General features: G+C 47.4%; 1 protein-coding gene across 2 annotated transcripts in view; it reads left to right on the forward strand.

The window, feature by feature from the left end:
* Positions 1–22615, forward strand: part of LOC119174485 (uncharacterized) — a 91551-nt gene extending 68936 nt beyond the window's left edge. Inside the window, exons 1-4 of one of the 2 annotated variants that reach the window (XM_075889569.1) lie at positions 4771–6252; positions 12524–12700; positions 14072–14263; positions 16287–22615. In XM_075889569.1, the coding sequence (XP_075745684.1) occupies positions 6243–6252; positions 12524–12700; positions 14072–14263; positions 16287–21331 (5424 nt within the window). In that variant the 5' untranslated portion in view covers positions 4771–6242 and the 3' untranslated portion in view covers positions 21332–22615. Of the gene's footprint in view, positions 1–4770; positions 6253–12523; positions 12701–14071; positions 14264–16286 lie in introns of those variants that run through there. The other variant, XM_037425415.2, reaches the window with a different exon arrangement.
* The last annotated feature ends 1679 nt before the right edge of the window (positions 22616–24294 follow it).

The following is a 24294-nucleotide window of genomic DNA, read 5'->3' on the forward strand; positions in this document are numbered from 1 at the left end:
GCATGTTACAGGACGAACAGTAACAAAATAGCTGAAGTTTCCAGTGTTTTCTGTTCTGCGCCTCGTCACATTGTACTTACTGCTCAAAGAAAAATAAGTGAGCGTGAAAAAAAAAGGGAAAAAAACACCATTCTCCGAAGCCCTTCCATCAAAGGAATGCCGCGAATAGCGGATTACCGGTCCATGCTCATGAAACAATTTGTCATCAGGTGTGGGTACTAACTGGGCCCAGTCGACGTTATGAAAGGCTAGATTTTCGGCGTGTTACACCACCAGGATTTAACGTATCACAGATGCCTCAAAAGAAACAAGCAGCAAGTTAACCAACTTACATAGCGTGATCGATATTAAGCTTATCGATGAATGGTAATACTGATATGGAAACGCCGCCCTCTAAAAAAAGAACAATTAATGTGCACGTAATAAAACTTTGGGCTTTTCCTGCAGACTGAAGCGATATTACGCTATTTCGTATATAGAATTTGTATGCTCTTACGATTTTGTAATAATGTTTTAGGTGAAGCATGAGGTGACTGGCTTTTAATACTAAATACATCTGCTCGACTAAACCTATTCATTCTGGTTATCATTCGACATTCTGATAAATCCTTTTGTGGCCACTCCATATTACTAGAGTGCTTCCTATTTGAAATTACTGCATCGGGACGCTTTGCTAATTCTACTTCCAGAGAGTATTCAGTCATAGCAGTGGCCTGCAAGGTCTGTTATCATTTGTCTGGCAACGTTGTTTAAAAGGCTATCTTTTATCGAATTAAAGGCAAGACCAACTTTCGTCGCTTGTCATGAAAGTAAATGAAAAGAGACTGATAACAGCAAAAAACAGCGCGGAACTACAGTAGAGTCGAGTTTGGCATACAGTTGAGCTTCGTTTCGAAGGCTTCAATTGAGTGTTTGTGTAAGAGAGGTTGGTATTTCGTGTGATGCGTGCTATTCCTTCTGTCTTACGCAGCCAATAGAAAGCAAGTATGGTGCGGCTTAATTAACCAGGAAGTGTACGTGCTCTGTTGCTGCATCATTAAGTTTCGTGAACGAAACCAGAAATGGTAGACAAATACCGGAAAGTTAAGCGCCATGGCAAAGCACACAGGTGGTCTTTTTTTTTTTCCTTTGCTTTTCAGCCATAATGTGGCACGCCGTGACAGGGAAACAAACTGGCTCACAATATCTCTCTTAGCAGCGCTACGCCATAGCCACTAAGCCGGCCTGACGGGTTCGCATAACACTGAGCGATGAGTCATAGAGTGGGTAATGGTCAAGGCAGCGTACGGCGAAAAAACAAGAGCGGCAACCGCCAAGCCTTCCAGCACGCGTGATCCTTGACTCGCGTGGAAACTTTGCCAGTTTCTTTTTAATTTTATTTCACCCTACAAGCTCAGTATCTCAGAGAGAAAAAAACAAAACAAACAAGAAGGCCGGCTCGGATACATTGGACACTCAGTACCCTACTCCACCACTTCGACGGATTCTCCGTAATTTTTCCGCGCCTTGCCTTGAGCGTAGCTTCGGACCCGTGTAGCGTACCTGTCCGACGACGAAGGAGAGATGCATATCAAGTGAAATGGGCGGTTGCATCGGGATCAAGGATTTTTTTTTTTTACTCGGTCGTGTCTTCAGCGATCGTGGCCTGCTTATAGAGGACTCTCTCCCGCCGAGGTCGGCTCGGTCGCGCCAGCCGTTATTCTATGCAAAACGTGCGCTACAAAGTGAACACCACTCGAGCGTAGAAAGAAGGAGAAAGAGATTGCACGCGCTTGCGAGACTCTCAAGCGTGCTCGCTGTACGCCGTATAGCGCACCATGAGACGCCGTCTTCGCGCCGTAGGTTTATGCAAAACGACTTCAAGTGGCACTGAGGCGCTCTCGGAGCGTCGACGAACGCGGAATTTTCGATGCGTGGCGCCTGCCGATATCTCGCGAGTTCCGGCATTGTCTCAATCGCCGCCATCTTTTTTTTTTTGTGATAAACCGGGGCGCTCCATGATGAGTGTGCCCTTTGCAATTACGGAGCGATTACGCTGTGGCCCTCGTCGCTGGTGGCCGAGTTCAGAGGGGTTTCAAAGGGAGGATCAGGCGGCTACGTTTTTTTTTTTTGTTTTTTATTCGCCGTTGCGCAATTGTGACGAGCGGTTGCGTAATGCTATTCGTCGAGCACTTCATTGTGCATGTTAGTGCAATTGGCACGTCCGCTGAAAAAGACCTGTCCCTAATATCCGTACTACTATTCTGCAGTACAGCATACAGATCTGCGAATCATGACGTACGAGTTTCCATACGGCAATGCTTAAGGCAGTGTAAGATCATGCATATGTTGCATTTGGTCCCCATAATGAGACCTGCCGTGGTCGTCTCAATATGGCTGGTATTTTACTTGCTAGTACTGAAGGCGACGATAAGATGGTGTGGTGAGGTGCAAAGACCAAGTGTGCCCAAAGAACGTCATGTTATTGTGTGAATTAGTAGCTGCTGACCAATGAATTGACCCTTAGTTGAGTATCGGTCATAGAAGGGTAAAAATGAACCTTCTGAAACCTATGCTTAAACTGGTGCTGCTTTCCGGGAATGCAAACGTGCTGATCTCGGGAACTATTTCGTTGGCAGGCATATCTTGCACGCGTCAACATTCCCCAGTGTCAGTAAGCGAGTAATATGAGACTGTAGTATATATCATTGTACAAACGTTAGCGATGCAGTTCTGTTATTTTTTTTGTTCTGAATTCTGCGATTTCGCTGCGAGTTGTCTCAAATGTGCAAGCTCCGTGCTTTCTGTTTGCTCGCCCTTGAACGAAAGACCTGTCGAATAACCCGCTTCCTTTCCTGTCTGTGGCATTGTGCCTAACCTTTCGTACTGAGTCACCGTCGCCACCGCGAGCTATCTGGACACGCGTAACGACTTTGAGCTCTGTATCGCTCTTCTGTGCTTTGGCCCGTTTGCAAAACATGCTGGGCTAACGCAATAATCACGTGCGTTGGTAACCACTTCTGGTGCCAGACGTTTGGACGCCGCTTTCATGAACCATTTTGGTGGAGGAGTGCGGCTGTTCTGACTCGCTTGCCCGCGTGCTGCTACTGCTGCTGTTGTTGCTGCCGCTGCTGCTGCTACTACTGGATTTGTCGGCGCCTCAGCTAACGTGGCCGACCTGGCTCGACGTTGACGTCCTCGCACGCACAAGGCTTCGCCGGAAACGCTTTGCGCATCGCTACCTGCCGAACAACGCTGTCGTCCTTTGACACGTCTTGTCGCCCTGATCTGTGTGTGATTACAGGCGGAGCCGGTGGCGACTCTGCCGGTGACGGCGGTTCTTCCTCGGGAGCGGGCGAAGCTACGACAAAGAGTCCAGACGCCAGCTCTGCTGACGCAAGCGCTGGAGCAGCCACACCCTCGACTCCGGCGACAACTGGAATCACCGGCGAAGGAAGCGGAGAGGACAAGGATAAGTTCGTATTCCACGGCGACGCTCCTCCAGTCATCGCTACGGGCGTCATATTCGATGTCTCTGATAATGAGGCCATACCAAGGAAGCCTGGCGAAGGTCACGACGTAGACATATTCGGCACTGCTCAGACTACACCAAAACCTAGTGATGATGGTGACCATGGTGCCACCACGGAGGCTACTTCAACGACTACTGCAGCTCCTGGTGGTGGTTTCGCGGAAGGATCCGGTGCTGGATCTTCTGAAGGAGAAAATGGCGGATCGGCTGGCGGATTGGCTGGCGGATCGGCTGACGGATCGGCAAGTGGATCGGCTGACGGGTCGGCTGACGGGTCAGTTGGTGAATCTGCTGGTGGATCCTCTGTGGGATCGGCTGGTGAATCGGCTGATAGATCTTCTGATGGCTCAGCTGGTGAATCAGCTAGTGGATCACCTGATGGTGTATCCTCCGATGCCGGTGGATCAGCTGGAGGCGCAGCTGGAGGATCACCTGATGGGTCCACCTTCGGTGACCATGACGCATCCACAGAGGCACCGACTACGACAACAGAAGGACACAGTGATGTACCTGCTGACATACCGCAGGCGGATGCACCCGGCTTCGGTGACCACGACGCAACGACGCCGTCGTCCACTACGACGACGTTAGATCACGGCGACGAAAGCCCGGACGCGTCAGGAGGTAGCGGTGTTTTCAGTGGATTCGGCGGCAGCACTGACACTCCCGAAGAGAAGACGGGTAACATAGAACGAGAGGAGATGACGACCACTACCTCCTCGCCGACAGCTGATTGCGACAGTGATTGCAGCGGAGACGGCACGACTACCACGCCGTCACCTCACGACGACACGACTACGGAAGACAACGGATTTGGTGGCAGCGATAGCGGAGACGATGGAAGCTCGACAACGACCACCACCGAGTCCTCCGGAGCTGGAGGTGATGATGACGGTGACTCTGGCGGCGACAGTGGGGCTGGAAGTCGCGACAATGGAGGCGATGGTGGCGACAATGGAGGCGATGGTGGGGACAATGGAGGTGACAATGGTGACAGTGGAAATCACGATACTGATGGCAATGGTGACAATGGTGGCCACGACGATGGGGGCTACAGTGGAGGAGATGCCGGAGGCGGCAACGGTGGCGGTCGCCATGGTGCTGGAGGTCATGGTGATTCCGAAGGTGATGGATCTCACGTCCACCACGATTACGGTGGCCGGATCCCTCCAACCAGAGAGCAACTCCTTGCCGAGCTCAGTCCGGACACGAGAAGACAATACGAGATGGACCACGGGAACAGTCCCGACACCAAATGAGTCAAAACAGGGGTAATAGCTGGGCTGCCAAAAGTAAGCCTATAGTTACAGGTGGTTCTGCGTGGCACTATAAGCTCGCGCGTGTGTTAAGTCACATCAATATTTCGCTTCCTCAGTTATTGTGCAGGAAAGTGGGAAATCAGGCAGCTAGAACGTGTTTGAAGATGAGTATATTTAATTTAGCAACCTGAACGCAGCACTCGATTATTGTGTTTTGATCCCCCTCTCGAGTGTTTCTCTCTGTTACTATTATTAAGAACTTTGCCAGCCGGCAGTTTAAGTCAGTGCGCAGTGTGTTAGTCATAGTACTTTTCAGCAGTATGTCAACTGCCAGCCAATTACGCAGACAATTCAACAGTCCTACCAGAGGCATCGAAGCTTTATAGTGTCCCTTCTGTAACTATCAAGCACTTGAAAACCACATGTGTTCTTGTTTTTTGTTAGCCTTAGAAGCACTGGAGTATTTACCATAGAAAAAAACATACTTGTCCCATCAAAAGGGGCGTCGTAGCACATGAACTCATTGTTGATTTGTTGTTTCACACGTGGTGTAACTCTTTGAGCAATAAAGAGAGTTTACAGTTACAAAAGAACTGTTATTTTATTGCTACCCTTTGGCACGAAGACTCTGACCCACTCAGGTCTTGTGCAGGTATAGCTCAACGTGCTGTCTTTCACATACGCCTAAATAATGTTTCCTGCGATGACTGCAACACTTCAATTGTATAAAGCGTAAAGAGATGGTGAAAGTGTAGTTAGTCGACTGTTCCCGTCAAGTTCTGCTATGCTGAAGCAGCAGCAAAATCTACAACGTTGCTCGAGCATCAAAGAGATGTTTCGCAGGTCTTCCAGCTGCAAAACATGCTTGTAGTTGGACTGCTTTTGGAACATTTTGTGCCAACAAAACGCGCAGATTAAATCTTTGCACCTTTGGCACAAAGTAAAACTATGTCCGAATCAGCGTATGTGTAAAAAAAAAACGTTACTTACGTGAGTCGGCAGACTCACGCACTCTCAAGTTCAAAATTAAGCCTGTTTTAACCAAGCAAAGATGGTGGAGCTTTTTCAAAGCACTCACTTCGTTAAGCAGTTGCTAAGGCCTAGTTAAATTTCACAGCGTCTGTTGCTTATTGTATAGAGTACTATAACAGAATAACAAAAAAGTCATTGGTCAAAATGGAAGCTTATATTGCTGTTTTGTCACTGAATAGCACGACCTAGAACTGAGAAAAATAGAGTTAGCAGTATGTAGACTCCTGCAATGCGAGCAGCCTACGTTCACTTGTGTACATTCCCTACTGAACAGTGCTCCCTGTGTCGCTATTGTTTGTTCTCTTTCTGTGATCATGTGATCGAGTAAACCTCACCACCCTTGATCCACTACTGCTCCTTCTGTTGCCCAACAACTCCCCCCTCCCGGAGAGACCCTTCAACCAACATTCCCATCCTGCTTTCCTCAACCCCTGTCTCTGATGCTCGAAGGTAAGCACTCCGAGCCTGGTCATTTGTTCATCTGTGTGTCCGTACTAACCCCCTCCTCATAATTTCAAGAAAAACCCATTGGCACCGTGAGTCGACGAGCGGCTGATTGCGAAAACACGGGGCCGGAAAACAGAGCACTGCGAAGACAAGCCAGGGATGGCGTAAGGCGTGTACGTCAATGTGTTGCACGTACTAACCGGTTTTGTTGAAGTAGCACACCGTCGCGCATTATCACAAATCCACTTAATCCGCTCGATTTACATATGCAAAGCTGCATACGAGAAGCAAGGCTCGTTTTTTTTTCTCCGCGTGTAATGAACGACACCGCTTCACGACCGGAATCCAAAGAATTACCTCGGCGTTTTCGCTGTGTCACTAAAGGCACCGCGTTTTTCTAGCCAGATTTTCTTCGTTTTACTGATTCATTCTTTCTTTTTCACTTCTTTAAAATTATAATCAAGTTTTCTTGCTCTTCGTTTTTTGAGTTTATATGAAATCCTTATTGGGCCATAGTTTGAGTTGATTTATTACCATATGAAAGCTGAGTGTCAGGTTTTTTTAGACTCTACATCTGCGTCAATAGCAACGTTATCCAAATCCGGAAGAACACTTTGATAATGAAGTTACTCTCACGACATGACGTAGCAGTCACGTGGCCTCTCAGCCCCTTCAAGTAATGAGGCCACACGCGCTTGCCGAGCTCTAGTCCTCGAATTCGTCAAATATGTATCAAGTTGTATTCGTACCCCACGAATCCAGACGGAGATATTAATTCATTTTGGTTCTGGCAATTCACTGCTGTGCTCACTAGAAGCGAGGTATATACGCAAGTGAAGCGTATATACCTCGTTTATTCAAGCAAGTGAATATATATACGCAACCTCGCTATAAATATATATATATATATATACCTCGTTTATATACGCAAGTGAAGCGTATATACAGTTTATTCGTCGCTGGTGTCCACCAGCGACGAATAAACTGTAACCACGTACAACCTAAAGAGCATATGTGCCCTTCGCAGCAGCTCCGGTGAAGTGTCATAATGCGTTGATCATACTGCTGCTAAAGTTTTACGCACTTGTAATAAACTACTCAGCATTCGATACAAAGCTTAAGTTTCTGTTGCAAGTATTTCGTTACATTTCGCTTTGCCAAACTACTTGATAGGTATCAGTATGACGTAAGTATTTTTTTGGTGGCAATGGGTCAGAGGAAGGGTAGAAAATACCGTCACACTTCTTTTTCTCCATATGACTTTTTGAAATTATTTTAATGCATACAAATTTCAACTGTACTGCGTCTTCGTAGTCTCAAAAGCGATATATGCAAGAGACAGTAAGATTGGGCGTGTTGTTATAACATGATAAACAGTGCTTACCAGCGCAAACGACAGGGCAGGATCACGACAGGATGCGAATTACTATAAACAAGGATGGCTGTCCGTTCACTGCAGCACGTGTGGCTGCCGGCCAATATATTCAGAGTGTACAATTGTTGCAAGATGCAGGGATCGCAAAACACGCGAGATCATAGAGGCAGAAAAGATTTGCTCATTGAAAGATGCTTGTGTTAGCACCCATTCTGTCGCGCTCACCGATAAGGAAAAGTTGTTCTTTTGCTTGTCGGTGTGATGTACTTATGCATTGTCAATGTGTTTCGCGCATGACTGTTGCGACTGGCAACTGTATAAAAGCGAAGACCTTCGCAAGAAATAAATTGTTGCAGTTCAGCGCTTTGTCTCGTCTCTTCTCCTGTCCCCTCCTGCCCTGTCGTTTGCGCTGGTAAGCACTCTTTATCGATACATTCGAGCAAGAATGGGGCCTGATATTTGGGAAAATTTTCATTTGAATGACAAGTAAAAGGTCCATACCACCGTTCTCTTTCTTTGAAAAAAAAAATCATGCACTTGTGTCGGACCTTGTGTTTCAAATGTAACTTAACACTTTTCTCACTAATTTACATGTTCCTTATGTAGTTGTAATTTCTAGTGTTTAGAAAATTACCGAGAAAATTTCTTGCCTTTTCTATCATTTATATGTATTATTTACTAGTTTACAATGTTATTTCGTATACTTTCTTGTACTTTAAACGTGTACTATCGCTAGGTTCTCTTCACTGAAATATAAACTGCACTATCTTAAAATTTAAAGAGGGTGCGAGACTGCTGCCATTACAGCCCCTTTTTCATTTATTGATTCTCATTCAAGAGAGTGCTTATAACTGTGAGCGGGGTTGGAACATTGCAGCCTGTGGAACACGTCACGTCTTTCTATTGGCTGACACGCTGGTCTTTTATTCAAACGAATACGTACACACTGCAACCTACTACTAATTTTTTTCTTTCACCATGCCACTGAGAACTGCGCGAACAAAACAATAGAACATGGCTTTATGAAGATGCTGACAGAACCAGGAACAAAAGTGCAGTTCTGTCTCCAAATCTCCTTTACGTCTCAATTGCAGCATTTTTTTCTTCTTTCATGACAAAAGAAGGAAACGCAAAAGCCGTTGTTCGTGTTGTCTTGATCTCTCCTTCTTTATTCATGAATCCGTACAAACCAGCTCAACTTATCGCCATTCCGTAATTCTTTTTTTTTCTATTAACGCGTGTGCTTGGCAAACATGAAACATCGGTAGCACTGTTCTTAGTCGTTCTTTTAAAACACAAAACCTAACAAATACATTATTAACACAGAATGATGACGCAATAAGGGCAGTTCCGAAATTATGCCAAGCAACCATGGGCAGGAGTAAATTATTTTTCCATGTATCAGTAACCAACACATCCTGCTCTCAAGTTGCCTTAACAAATGAAAACGGTCAGTGGTTTTTTGTGTCTTTTTTTTTCTCTTCTTAAACGACCGTAATCATTATCTTACGAGATAGAGGGAGTTTTTTTTTTTCCTGCGTTCCTACCACACGAGAATGAGCCTTTTTCTCAGCGAATGAAATAGGCGAGCTACTATAGTGTTTCGTGACCACTGAAGACCTCGGAATAGCCTGTTTCATCGTCTGTGGTTGCTACTCAAGAAATGTGCGCGTTGCCAGCGTCTCTTTTGGGAGCGCAGAAATGGAACTCGAGTTCCCGACTTCCTCGGAGGGCAACCTGAAAGGTAACTCTAGAACGAAATCCCCACAAGGCGACAAATGACAGCGTCTGGTATTACGGCGATAATAACCACAAAGTAAGCATGCTCATTACATTCTTGTGGTCGCCCGAAAAAAAACTTTATATGCCCTCTATTCTCCAGGAATGAAATGAGCAATCTCTCTCGTTTCTTGTTCACTCCTACTCTTGTTGACCCTTAGTTCTGCAAGAATAACAGCCCGAAGAAACAGGGGTGAACTCAAGAAAGAGACAAACAAACAAACAATATGGGAGAGACCATGTTGCGCACGCGCAAAACGCCATGCCGGATGTTTGCCCCTGCGCGTGGGCTTAGCCGCACGCAACATCAGCTGACGGCGAAGCCGACGCAATTTTTGCATCTGAGATGAGCTAGTTCGCCAAGGCGCAGGAAAAGTGCAGTTGACTATAACCGTGAAGGGCAGCAGTCCTCGTTGTTTTCTTTTTTGGCAATGTGTAAGTCGTTTAATATTTAATAAAGTCTACTGAGTGAGCTGCACCTACAACATACAACTCGTTTATTTTTTGGACTGTTTGTTCCCCACCACCATGGTGAGCACGTGACTGCAAAAAAAAAGAAACTAAGAACAAGAGAAATCCTCTCATGATGGCTTAAGCTTAGCACAAAAATGATCGTCACTGAAGCCTAGTGTTCTCGTCTTGCAAGACTTACCAGAAGAGACGATAAACAAATTTAAAATGAGCAAACAAAAACAACTAAAATAATGAAGTCGACTTCATGACGCAAGAAGCCCCGAAATTTCGTAAACGATAACTATGCATTACCACGAACGACATTGCCAGCGCGGAGTGATCTATTATGCATGCAGCGTAACGCGTGTGTGAACGCGTATGTTTTACGAATGAAGAACATAACTCTCTTGTTCATTTGTTTGTTTGTTTTTATTTTCATAAGCTCGACATCTTTTGCGTTTGACACCCATACGAATGTTCCGGTACGATTGTCACGGCACAATATCCTTTACGCAAACTTTACGCAAACGCGAATTCCTATAGGAACAAAACAAAGCCATGACATTTTGTCACAATGAGACTGTTATTTCTGTAGATGCTTGATCATGAGCAGGAAGAAAAACTGAAGCAAAAAATAAACGCATACTCGAAGTTTTTGGCTCAGCATCTTAATATTGTCGATATTTTTTCAAAACATAAATAGAAAAAATTCGACGTACAAATATATTTTCAGAAAGAGTGCTCTGTATATATTGTCATGTTTTTATCTGTAGCAAATTGAATGAAGTGGTAAAAATTATCACACGCCTATATAATGAAGTGCATCTCTTTTTAGTCCTCGTTCTTTTTTTTACCTCAAAGTCATTGTATTTATGTATATCATCTAACAGGTAATACGCATTACGGGAAGTTCGAAAACTGCTAACGAATGATGTATTAACCGTACGCTGATATCCTTACCCCGCGATTTAGGATAACTTTTCCTGGCATAATCGTTTTTTTTTCGTCACACTCATTCGGAACACTAGTACGACGAGGCGAGATCACAAGGGTTGAAGCAGCAGCAGCTACAGCACCACCTTCCCCATTCTTAGATAGATTCCGCTACTAGATTAATGAAATGCACGGTGGCATTCACCAGAGTGCGTGGCGGCTCGCACATGCACGTCTATCCTTAATCTCAATTTGCGCAATCGTTACTCTTTGTTAGCCGAAGCCATTAATCCCCCCCCCACCCCCCGTTCTTGCTCGGAACGCATTGTTTCCAAGCAAGACTAGATTATTTGCTGAGTGTTTCTTTGTGTCAGTGGACCCTACTTCCTTTTTTTAGTTTTTCTGCTTCATCCGGGCCTCTGTTTGCCGAAGCGAGTGTAGTAATACAAAGTTTATCGCCTTAATGAAGACGTATTCCTCTCAAGGTGATCAGGCCAGTTACCGCTCACACTCGGAGAAGCTGTCCTGACGATGCAGTCATACGGCTTTCTTTGTTATTTCCCTCTTTAAACGAAAATATGCCCCAATTTACGCATTCTCAATTATTTAGTTTACATTAAAGTTCTCTTAACTTGCTCATTTCTGCAGGGACCACAGCAAAACAAAGCACTGTTACGACACTAAGCATAACTTTCGGCACACATTCGTCAATGTCTCCGCGTTTTACGCTGTACCGGGACCCTGCTGTGGGGCATTAATCATACCATTATATATTGGGAATTCGCCATGTTGTTTCTGAGGTTTGTTGTGTGTGCGCGCCTTAAGTACACTGCAGGTGGTTGCCGGTTAGTGTTTGCTTTTGAACGTCTCGACTTTGTTTCACTTTAATGAAGCTTCTAAGTACTGTACAAAAGCAAACGTGAGCGAGCTGTATTAAAGGTGCATGTTACAAAAGTCCCTGGTTCGTTCCCGGGTCGCGGCACCAGAATGAAGTGTGAAAAACGAAGGAGGAGATCCGGACCTGAGCGTCTGGATACATCGAAGGTCAACAGAACTACTGAGCGAGCCAGCGTCCATGGCTCTTCCTCGTGCCCGCCGCCCCTTCTTCCTCCTTCATTTGTAACAGCGCATTCACTAAGTGCGCGCATGCTTTAGCGAAACCTGTCACGAATTTTCCCATTTCGTGATTGATGTAACGTGCCCAATACGAGGAGAAACAAAGTTGGTTGTCAGAAATAAGCACTCTGTTAGCACCAACTTTGATTAACTGTTATTCTTTCGCTAATGCATTAAATGGCGAGTAAATGCAAAGTTGCTTGAAGATAGGTTAGTGATTTTCTGAAAATTAAAAAAACGCATTTGTTCACGAGGCAAAAGTTAGAAACTTTTGCAGTTAAAACAGTAAATGCTAACGGAAGTCTACGGTGAAGTCAAAAACAAGACACAAGCGTGAGTTTTCACTAAGACGAATGCCATACTAAGTAAAAATAATGATAAAAATAACGTCGTAGTACGCTACGCAAGTATTACAAACGGCATCACAAAGCAGTTCATATAGGTTTTTTTTTTCTTACTGATTCACATGTACTCGCGTGAAAGTGGCAAAAGCGTCAAGAGATTGTCTCTTCATGCGACGCTAAATAAATTTGTTTTCTCTCTTTTTCCGTCCATTTCTTTCTTCGTTATCTCCTCCTCTTCCCTCCGAAATTTCGTGCTTCTTCAATGGGCCCCCAGTGTGCAACGTCGACGGCGTGCTCTACCAGAGCGGTGACCCCATCCCAACGGAGGACCCGTGCGAAACATGCAAGTGCCGTCCACCTGGCTTCGCCTGTATACTGCGAGAGTGCGAGGTGAAGCCCAACTGCAAGGCTGTCCGTCGGGAGGGTCAGTGTTGCCCGGAGTACCACTGCGGTGAGTCATCTGGCGTTCTTTTTTTTCATTTTCTTCCGTTTCATCAGCATGAGGTCACCACACGTACATGCGCGCCGTTTCTCTGAAGCGAGGTCAATAAAAGGTGGTTCCGCGAAAAATATTGCGCACTTATACCCCTCCTACAGACATTGTTTTATTCGGGGATATAACGCCAGCGGTGTCTAATTATTTATTTATTTTTATTTATTTATTTCTGTCTCTCTGTCTGTATGTCCCTAATATCTAAACTCCTCGCAAAGTCGCTTTACTCCCATTGCTTTTAGTTACCATGCTGCCCTGTCCCATAGACGAAAAATTGTGCAGCTTCAAATAAACTACACATGCCTAGCAACGCCTGTTCTTCGCGCAAAGCAGGCGTTCAATACAATTTGCTCGTTTGCTTTCGTACAGTGCTTTCGGTACTCTCCACTTTTCGTAAGCTGTGAACTGACATGGGTTTAATGGATTCGAAGAACACGACCACCGCACGCACGATAATATTGTGGATGCGCTAGCTGTCAACAAACGTGCGCAGCTACAGCTCCTTCTTTTTTTTTTTTTTTTTGAGGTCCTAGTTTGCAGAGCGTACCGTTTTGTACGGGTATTCGCGCCGAGTTCTCCGAAGTGACAGGTTTACGCTGGCGCTGCGAAAAGTGCGTCAAGAAAGTGTCTTGCGGAACGTTTCGGCGTACGTCAGCAATAAAGAATAGTCCCTCAAAAATAAACCGCTTAAAACATTCAACTCCATTGACAAGTCACGGTACGAACTGTCAAACAGCTAGAGGGATCCCCTCTATATGTAAAACGCATCGTGCGTATTCTTTAACGTGCTTGATATAAAAGAATATTAAGAAAACTGGCACTCTGGCATCAACTGCTAGCTAACTTCTAGCCACTTTCCTGGCGATATTTTCGAATGTTTGGCTCACGAGCATATGACTTCGTTGGGGCTGGTCTGCTTGTTCTTCTTTGTATTTGCATACATTCATGTCCTTTTATATGTCGTGTGGCACCCTCAGAGCGATTCGAACTCTGGCACCCTCAGAGTTCGAATCGCCATGATGTTCGTCATTGGCCCTCAATGTGCGAGCGTAACGTTCATTTGAAGTCCTACAAAATTTTTTTCCAATCCTATCCTCCAGTGGCAGGCTGACTCCTACAACGTGGTATGCAAAAGTTTTGGCATACTTTAAAGTAGCCCTCGTTAAAAAACCTCACAATCACTTTAAATCACTCGGGGACCATTCACAAGCTGTCGCATGTCTTATGAGAGAATATTTATTTATTTATTTATTTATTTATTTATTTATTTATTTATTTATTTATTTATTTATTTATTTATTTATTTATTTATTTGACGGTATGGCTCAGGCTGCCAGCAAGGCGGAACGTTCTACAAGGATGGCGAAGTGGTTCCCAGCCCTCAGAGCCCGTGCTACGTGTGCTACTGCCAGGGCAGCTCCATCAGCTGTTCCCTGGTTGCCTGCCGATTCCGAGGTGACTGTGAGCCGCGATACGTGGACGGCGAGTGCTGCCCGCGTTACGACCACTGCCCGCCAACAGGTATTTCCACTCGAGTAGTATCGCATACTTGCGAGTCGGCCCGACAGGTACCCCTGCGTAGATTAAACCATGTGCTCAGAGCTTTGTGTACCCAAATACTGTAAAGTTTCATAATATAACGTAAAGTTTCATGTATTATCGTTGGCAATTTGAGCTGGAACACAGAAATCACCTATAAGCAGTTATGGTGTTCTGTTGTGATTTATCTATAATCGACGATTACTTGTAAAGTACTCATATACATGGGACGTATGTAATCGCCCGAGGTACGTTTCCGCTTGAGCATTTATTGACACTTTACGATTTTGCGATTCCCAACTGCGTTTAGCCACTGCGACCATTACAAAATTATCTCAGTCTTCCGTATCACGCGGCTCACGACAGCAGTGGATGTTATCAGACTGCTATCTTTCGTTTCGTGTACAACGCCACTCGGGCTCTCTTGGGTTGCGAAATGAAACGTTCGATAACTAAGCCTAGCTTCTCTTGCACGAAGAATCGCTGCTTTAGGCACCCAGTTGCAGCGTCGATATACCATTTCGCGAAGAAAAATAATTGGTGCTCGTAGAGAAACAATTTTGCCCGCACAGAACCTCTCATAGACACTTCTTATTATCATATTCGGCGTGATAACGGCAGTATTGTGTCTGCTGTTTTCGTTGCGCACTTCTGTAGTTGGCCTTCAACGCAGGAACGTGTTTGGTTTTCTCTTTCAAGAATTAGGTTTCCGTGTTCAGCGTCCAACGATTCTTCCAATATAAGGTGCACGATGTCAACACCGAAACGAAAGTAAAAACAGAAGAAGTACTGCCACATTCCCTTCAAAGTACTCAATTCGCAAAAGAATAGTATTTAATACTTTGCTGACAGGTCAAATGAAAAGGTCACGTACTTTTGTCGCGTTATAGCAGTGCATAGGAACAGCAAGCTTTTCTGTGTATTTTTTTTCTCCTGCTGCGCCATTGAACGAAACCAAAAGAAAATTGGCGAAGCAAAGGTGAATGCGAAAAATGTTGACGCAATTTCTTCATATTGATATGTTTTCAGATATGTTAAGCATTATTTACAGTTAAGTGATGCACCTAACCTATCATATTGTCTGCTGGAATTACCCTCATTAGCTAACACTATCCTACATTAAACAGTGCTAACCACTGTGTGCAGTGCGCGAATAATTTCAATATGTTAGGCACTGCTAGTATGATAGAATGTAACGATTTGATTGATATGTGGGGTGTAACGTCCCAAAACCACCATATGATTATGAGAGATGCCGTAATGGAGGGATCCGGAAATTTTGACCACCTGGGGTTCTTTAACGTGCACCCAAATCTGAGCACAAGGACCTGCAGAATTTTCGCCTCCATTGAAAATGCAGCCACCGCAGCTGGAATTTGATACCGCGACCTGCGGTATCCACTAGACCACCATGGTGGGGCGCTAGAAAATAACGGAGTCAAAAAAAAAGGAAAACGAAACGTTTCACAGTTATGCTTTGTCTCCAGGATCTTTTCACTTATTGTAACGCTTCGCGGGAGGCCTTAGCGATAGATTGACGGACTAAGATAATTCCTTGAAAGCTGACTCATCAAAACTACATAAAATGAAAATAAGCGATTTATTTTTGACAGAGCTTACATCAGTGTAATCCACATTCAACATCGTCATGCAGAGTTTTTGAACTCTGAGTTCCATCATGTTGCATTAGAACATCGTTTGTTATCTTATAAAAGGGTGCACTCTTAAACTGCCGCCCACACATTTAATAGCTAAGGCAGCTTAAGGTACACTCTAAGAAAAAAAGACTCCCTTGATTTTGTTTTGTAAGTCTTGACTGCCACGTATAGGATTATCCTGAAAAAGAGCCCCTTCAAAAATTATTTCGTCGGAGAGTCGTCGGGTCAGCTTCCAGCGGAACGAGTAACACATACTTTTTTTGCTCACTTTTACTCTTTGCTTCAAATATGTGTGTAATTGTCAGAAACACTTATAAGGCCTGTTATTTTTGTTAATATATTCGCAGAGGACCCATCGACCACAACAACCGTTCAGCTTCCATGGTCACCCTTCACGAGCCCTCGTTCGACGGGCCGGTTTTTCACCACGCGGTTCGAGCCGACGACAATTCCCGGTGCTGAACAGTCCACCTACGCACCCGGTGTAGGCACGAGTCATGGCGTACCAGTAACGCGCTTCGAACCAACAACCGTTCCTGGAGGCTCCAGCCCGTCTCATCGTGCTCAAGGCTCAGTTACAAAGGGCGGTGTGCTGTTTACACGGACCGCCTTCCCGACGTCCACCGAGCCAACGAGAACCACTGAGCGCTTCCGGCCTGAGCAGACAGCTTTCCCCAGTTCCTTGTACGACGACCTATCTTCCCCTCAACCCGTTCCTGACGTCACTAATCCCGTGAAGAGGTACACGTCACACCTGCCACCACCGGAAGAAACAGGAGCCACCGCCGCTGCTACAGGCGGAGCCCAAAGCACCGACTCCGTCAAGCCACTGGACTCTGCTGTGCAGAGTCAGGATGTTGATGACAAGTTCAAGTCGACTGTTGGCAAGGATGCCACCGGAACCACTGCTGCAGTCGGTAGTTTCCCCGCAACTATTGTACATGGTGCAGCAGTTCCTGTCGTCCCGGCCGTGCTACCAGAAGCTGGTCCAGTCGTAATCGCCAATGTTCCTGTTCATCCAGTGATCTCAACTGCGGAGCTCGGAACTGTTCAGCCCACCGCCACTGGAACGGTTCTGAATGCTGATGCAGGCATCGGGGTGACGTCATCCACCGGTATACAAGGAGGAGCAGCGACTGCGGAAGGAACTGCTTCTCCCTCTACCAGTACTGTCGTGGCTGGAACAGATCATTCTACAACCATCCCCGCTGTCGAAACCAATCATGGCGCAGCAGTCGACAGCACTGCGACTACAGCAGCCTCAGTGGCAGACGCTACGCACGCCTTGGCTGGTAGCGACGCCACAACCCATGACGACGCGTCCTCTCCGACGGTCACTGCTAGTTCCGAGCTGCATAACGGTGCTTCGAGCACAGGCGCACAGACGGATGTCTCCACATCCACTTCTGGCGTGAATGTTGACAATGAAATGCACGCGATGACGACGGTGAGCGGTGATGCTGAGGTAACCGAGCAGGCTGCATCAGAAGGCGCTACATATTCGCAGACACTTACACCAGACCCTGCTTCCGTTTCAAAGGAAGCTACTAGCACTTCGGGCCCAACATATGCCACCAGCACCGCAACAGAAAACGTCTCAGGTGCGACTGCCAGTCACACAGCACAACCGGGCGCCAACGGATCCTCTGAACATTCCTCTGAAACAGATGCCAGTAGCGTGCCTGTGCGCCAGAGTGACTCTACTGCGGACACCGGAAAAAAAGTCAGTGATTGCGCTTATGCCGGTATGCACGCCGATGCTCCTGGCCCTGCATCGGCTGCCACTGACTCCTCTGCAACAATCCCCGTCGATTCTAAGCAAGGTCCGACTACTGGCGACGCAGGCTCTGCAGCTACTTCCGCTGAAGTTGCCCCCGCAAAGGCTTCTGTTGATTCAGCACCAGTGACGGGCTTCGGTGATGCTTTCCCAGCAGCGTCTAATGGTGACGCTACATCAGCCACGGCTCCAGGTGGTGATGCCACAGCCACAACTTCGGCCGCCGCCACCCTTGCACCTGCTTCCAGCGATGATACTCCGGCATCGCCGTCCGTAACAGCAACACCATCCGGTGAAGCTGCACCAGGCATGGCTTCTTCCGATGCTGCTCCTGCTGTGGCATCCGGAGAGGTCGCCCCTGTCGCACCTTCTGGTGATTCTTCCCCTGTGGCGGCTTCTGGTGACGCTGCCACCCAAATGCCAGCCGGTGATGCTACACCAGTAACGGCTTTCGCTGATGCTGCCCCCCCTGCAGTGTCTTCCGGTGACGCTGCTTCAGCAACGGCTCTAGGTGATACTGCCACTTCCACCACTACTGATGACGCCACCCCTGTACCACCTTCCAGTGACGCTACCCCCGCCCCGCCATCCGGTGATGCTGCCGCAACCACTACCAATGATGAAACTCACACACCTGCTTCGAGAGATGCTGTCAGTGCACCCGCTTCCAGCGAATCTGCCCTCGCCAGTGGTTCTAGTGACTCCACTCCTGCAACTGCAACAGGGAACTCAGCTTTTGCAACTGATCTTGGTGAGGCTAGCTCAGTAGCTACAACCGGTGACTCGGCGTCTTCCACCACCGCCGAGAATTCGGTCTCGGCAGCAGCTTCTGGTGACTCTGCTCTCGGAAGCGACCTTACTAGTACACCTCATGTTACTACAGGAAGCATGTCTGCTGTTGGGCACGATGAGTCACTGCCCCAAACCACGGGGCCCAGCAGTGCAGACAATGCTGGCGAAACCACACCGGTGTCATTCACCAGTTCTGACCCCACCAGCGAAGCCACACCAGCTTCTGTAGATGCCCCAGCTTCCTCGGATACGCCAGCTTCCACGGATGCGCCAGCTTCCACGGATGCGCCAGCTTCTGCCGATGCCCCAGCTTCTGCCGATGCCCCAGCTTCTGCCGATGCCCCAGCTTCTGCCGATGCCCCAGCTTCTGCTGATGCCCCAGCTGCTGCCGATGCCCCAGCTGCTGCCGATGCCCCAGCTTCTACAGATGCCCCAGCTTCTGTCGATGCCCCAGCTTCTGCCAATGGCCCAGCTTCTGCCGATGCCCCAGCTGCTGCCGATGGCCCAGCTTCTGCCGATGCCCCAGCTTCTGCTGATGCCCCAGCTGCTGCCGATGCCCCAGCTGCTGCCGATGCCCCAGCTTCTGCCAATGGCCCAGCTTCTGCCGATGCCCCAGCTGCTGCCGATGGCTCAGCTGCTGCCGATGGCCCAGCTGCTGCCGATTCCCCAGCTGCTGCCGATGCCCCAGCTTCTATGGATGCCCCAGCTGCTGCCGATGCCCCAGCTGCTGCCGATGCCCCAGCCTCTACGGATGCGCCAGCTGCTGCCGATGCCCCAGCTTCTACGGATGCCCCAGCTGCTGCCGATGCCTCAGCTGCTGCCGATTCCCCAGCTGCTGCCGATGCCCCAGCTGCTGCCGATGCCCCAGCTTCTGCCGATGCCCCAGCTTCTGCCGATGCCCCAGCTTCTGCTGATGCCCCAGCGTCTGTAAATGTCCCAGCTTCTGTCGATGCCCCAGCTGCTGCCGATGCCCCAGCCTCTATGGGTGCCCCAGCTTCTGCCGATGCCCCAGCTTCTGCCGATGCCCCAGCTTCTGTCGGTGCTCCAGCTTCTACGGATGCCCCAGCTTCTGTGGATGCTCCAGCTTCTGCGGATGTTCCAGCTTCTGCTGATGCCCAAGCTTCTACTGATACCAGCCCCACTAGTATTGCTGGCGCTGATTCTACAAATGAAGGTGCTATAAATGATGCAACTGCTAGTTCAGACACGCAAAGTAGTTCAGCAGCGTCTGGAAGCGAAGGTTCCGTTCAATACGGAGAAAGTTCTGGGTCCAGTGACATCACACCAGCTCAGCCAGCATCATCAGAGTTTACGACACCCGCCGCAGCCCCTTCACCATCTCTTACCGAAGAGAAGTCCACCGAACAGGAAAGCAGTAGTGAATCAAGTGCTATGCAAGCAGCAGAGCAAGGAGCCGACCAAACAACTACAACGGCAGCATCAGTGGCGCCAGAAGCTGTTTCGACAACTGTGGAGGGTGCGGCTATGGCACCATTCCCTACCGATGCTGTGCCTTTCGGAGACAGCCAATCAAGCACGCCAGCCCCGGCTGCCGAAGAACATCCTCTTGGTGACGAGCCTCACCACGACGAAGGAGTGGCCGGTAATACTGAAGCTCCTAAGCAGGAAGAAAAGCCAGTCACTGATGCTCCAGCCTATTCACCTGCGGATGAGCACCCACTGGGTGACGCCCCAGTAGTCCCTGATGCCAAGACTGAAGAAAATGAAGCTGTACCACCCATGGACAGCAATGAATCTGGCGCGCCACAGCAGGATGAAAAATCTAACGATGTTTCAGACAGTGCTAGCCCCACTGGTTCAATCACCCCAGCAGATCAAGAAACTGCAACCGATGCTTTTGGAGCTAGAAGTGGAACCGACAGCACTTCACCTGCGGCGCCAAAGAGTGAGGACACTACTGTTTCTGAAAACGTGGAACGCGAAGAACATCCTGAAGGAGAGCCCGATGCTACAAATTCACAGCCAGCGGAAACAGCCACGACTACGACTGAATCACCACATTCTGTTGCGGATGATGACTCCAGCAGGACTCCAGTCAGTGAAACGCCAATTGTGCCGGAGGAGGCGCATACAGTATCGCCAGACAACGAGGCAGAGAAGCCCGAAGCGTCCACCGAGCCTCCGCAGAATGATGCACCTCCACCAGATAGCGCAGCTGCAGGTGACAGTGGTGCGCCACACGACGACGGCGTGGCTTCGGGAACCCCTATACCACGAGCCGAAGGAAGTAGTGATTTGCCACCTATTGGGGCTGCTCCTGCGGCACCAGAACCAGAGCCACAACCTGCACCAGTGCCGAAGCCAAGCAATGGCAATGGAGGCCGCCATGGTCACGGGCACGAGCACAAACCACACGTACACCACGATTACGGAGGAAGAGTTCCTCCTTCGATTGAGCAACTGCTCGCACAGCTGAGCCCGGACACAAGACGGCAGTATGAGCTGGACCATGGCATTGTTTCCCCACAGTCCGGCTCTGGCAGTGACTCCCAGGGCTCGAAACCTAATGAGGTGACGGATGCCCCGAAGGCAACAGAATTTCCTACTCGTTACACAACGACGCCGACTTCTGCGGGTGACAATGGCCCTTCGGTAACAGCGGGAGGTGATGCGAGTGGCAGCTCAGATGGCTACAAGGGCGATGAACCGTATGAAGACGACAAGACTAAATCGGGAGATGCTACTGCAGTCATGACGCACGACCCAATCGTCCAGCTAGTGAAGACTGGCATCCCCGACCTGCATCTTGAAGGTGCAGAGCCCCACAGGGACAGAAGGCGTTCTCAACGGCGTGCTCACTGAGACGACTGGCAGTTGTATGGCATGGCCAAGTTTGTCGATAATCTAGGTTGTGAAGCTCCCGACAATGTAAAGTATAAGTGCACGACAATGGACACTGCTGCCACGTAGTCGAACAAATGGGTTGATAACGTGACGACGGTGGGTTGGTGAAATTTCCAGTGCGACATTTACTATGATGAATGTAATTGAGCTTCACCCTTAGCAATAATGGAACAACGCTGTGATCACTTATTCTAAAACATAATATTGAAAATGTCATATAGGGAAATGCAAGAATCATTTTCTAGCTTTAAACGAGATATGGCATTACTTCAAGCATTGAGAGAACTTTTGTATTTCCCCATTAGAATACCTTCTGTAGACGAGGGCCCTCGTTGGGTTCAAGGAGGTTTTGGGTTACAGGGCTTCCCAACCTAGAGCACCGGTCAACTTGGGACGATGCCTCACACATACGGGGGACTGTGATGCGCACATCGGCGCCCTGAGTGTCGTCCATCCATTGTACATACTCGCTGGGGTGTGGGTCACAAGCCGGGGGAACAAGTCGAGGCGCCACATGTGCGTCTTGGCGTGGTGGCAGCTACAAATTCTGCATCGCAGAAAGATGACACGCCAACAGGGACGAAGAAAAAGACATGATTGAGTGAAAAGCCAGTTAATGTCTCATAACCTTACACATAAGGAGGACATATTTTGTGAGGCAATCGAATAATCTTATGCGAGCAAGCACTTGACAATGACCTAGCACTTGAGGTCCCAACACTGGACTCTATTAATTTAACAAGCACTGCGAGTGGGTGCAGCTCGAACGCGAAACGTGCGTTCCTTGCGGCATTAGACCGACCGCAGGTGGCATTCTGAGGTCATTAGTCAGAAATCACGAAATTAGTTACCTGCAAGCTTAGCAATCTGGCAATGAAAGTTAGACTAAGCTTCTCGGTATAACACCACACAGCTAGAATTGGCCAGCTATTTCTGCGGCGATATTGCTTATAGTCGGTTACTACTTAAGAATAAATGTAAGCTCCACCCACAATCACCTCTGTTCCAGCCACGCAAAATTGGCATGTATAATTCATCCAATCGCATTTACTCATTTCTGTGACGTTAAAGAATTCTTGATGTGCTTCATGCGTTTTTTTTTCTTATACAGACACATGTTCATGTGGATGATTTTTGAGCTGGAAAACTTCTAGCAAACTTCAGCAACTATTGCACATAATTGTTAGAGGAAACACTACATTTTTGGTACGAATGACGAACTGCTAGATGTAATTGTGCATACACTATAGTACTTACATTAGCACCGGAAAGGTACATATGGACAAAATAGAAACCACCTAGCACGCGACCCTCCAATTGATGAAAGGCACGTGGGTAACACTTCGGGGGGCGGAGCTTGTAATTATTTTATTCGCTTTTAACCGACTATAGCTCCACCGAACAGGACGAGCTACTGTGAATGGCCGCATCTTACTGAAGAGAAACCGAAAGGTCATCGTACGTTTGTATGAGTGAAGCCGGGTGAAACATGCCTTAACGCCAAGTGCAATTGACGAGATATACCAGCGCGACACTTAGCTCAAATGAGACGAAGGTGGCTGGACGTCTTTCTGCGGTGACTCGCTTAGGGGCACAGTCGGGGGGTCTGGAGGCATCCTGTGTCTACACTTTTCATCCGTTATTACTATTTTCCTTTTATATTATTATTATCATTGTTTTACATGGTTCGATCATCCACTGTTCGGCGAGGCTGGTTATGTATTATTGGTGTGATGTTGCCAATAAACACCTTTCTGAACGGTTTTGTTAAAGAAAAAAATGTGTCCGAGGCTCATTCTTTCTTGGCAGTTGTTCTGTTGTTGTAACACAAAACTGCCAATGAACCATGTCGTGTTGCGATGATTAAATTGATAGTCTAGTCTAAAGAAACGCATCTAGCAGATTCATGACTCTGTAAACGATAAAAACATAAGGTTGTTCATCCCTGTCTCGACAGCACTCTCTGCAACGAGACATAAGATTTCCGGAAAAGGCGACTAAATGAGGTACACAATATCAGATGGGTGTTTTACTTACAGCGTAACATGGCTACCTATATTATCGTCACATGAAAAACGGTTGCGAAAAAGTGAGAATGTCCGCTACAAGAACGCATGCTTCACTGAAATTTCTCGCGGAGGAAACACCTAATAATAAAGCCTCTAAAACACTGCAACGTTCGTGCAACTTCATCAGGAGGCAGTTTTTTTTTTTTTCGTTCCCATATACGGACGTGACCTACAGTCTGTCTTGACGTTTCTTAGATGTAGTCAAAGCTGGAACACTGTGTGTCTTTTTAAAAAACGCTCCAAAGTTATGACGCATAGAATGGTGGGGATCTTTCAGTGTGACAGTGACGCCAACGTAAGTACGTTGTTTATCGGTACAGCAACGATGTTTATACCTAATCGGGTCGTAATAGTGTACAGAAACTGATCACTTGAAGAAATATAAGGAAGGAAGATTGCTTGTTGTATCCAGAAATTAAGCAACGTGGAATAGGTAGGCTTGCTTTAGGAGCTCGCGGGAATACACCAAATCAGGGAGTACAAGGTGATATGGGATGGACATCATTTGAGGGCAGGGAAGCTAGCAGCAAGATAAAACTTGAGAAGAGATTGAGAGAAATGGGGGAGGAGCGTTGGGCTAGGAAGGTTTTCAGATATTGATAGATACGTAGATAGATAGAGACAGACAGACAGACAGACAGACAGACAGACAGACAGACAGACAGACAGACAGACAGACAGACAGACAGACAGCAGACAGACAGACAGACAGACAGACAGACAGACAGACAGACAGACAGACAGATAGATAGATAGATAGATAGATAGATAGATAGATAGATAGATAGATAGATAGATAGATAGATAGATAGATAGATAGATAGATAGATAGATAGATAGATAGATAGATAG

The sequence above is a fragment of the Rhipicephalus microplus genome, chromosome 3 (assembly GCF_043290135.1).
Source record: "Rhipicephalus microplus isolate Deutch F79 chromosome 3, USDA_Rmic, whole genome shotgun sequence".
Classification (NCBI taxonomy): Eukaryota; Metazoa; Arthropoda; class Arachnida; order Ixodida; family Ixodidae; genus Rhipicephalus; species Rhipicephalus microplus.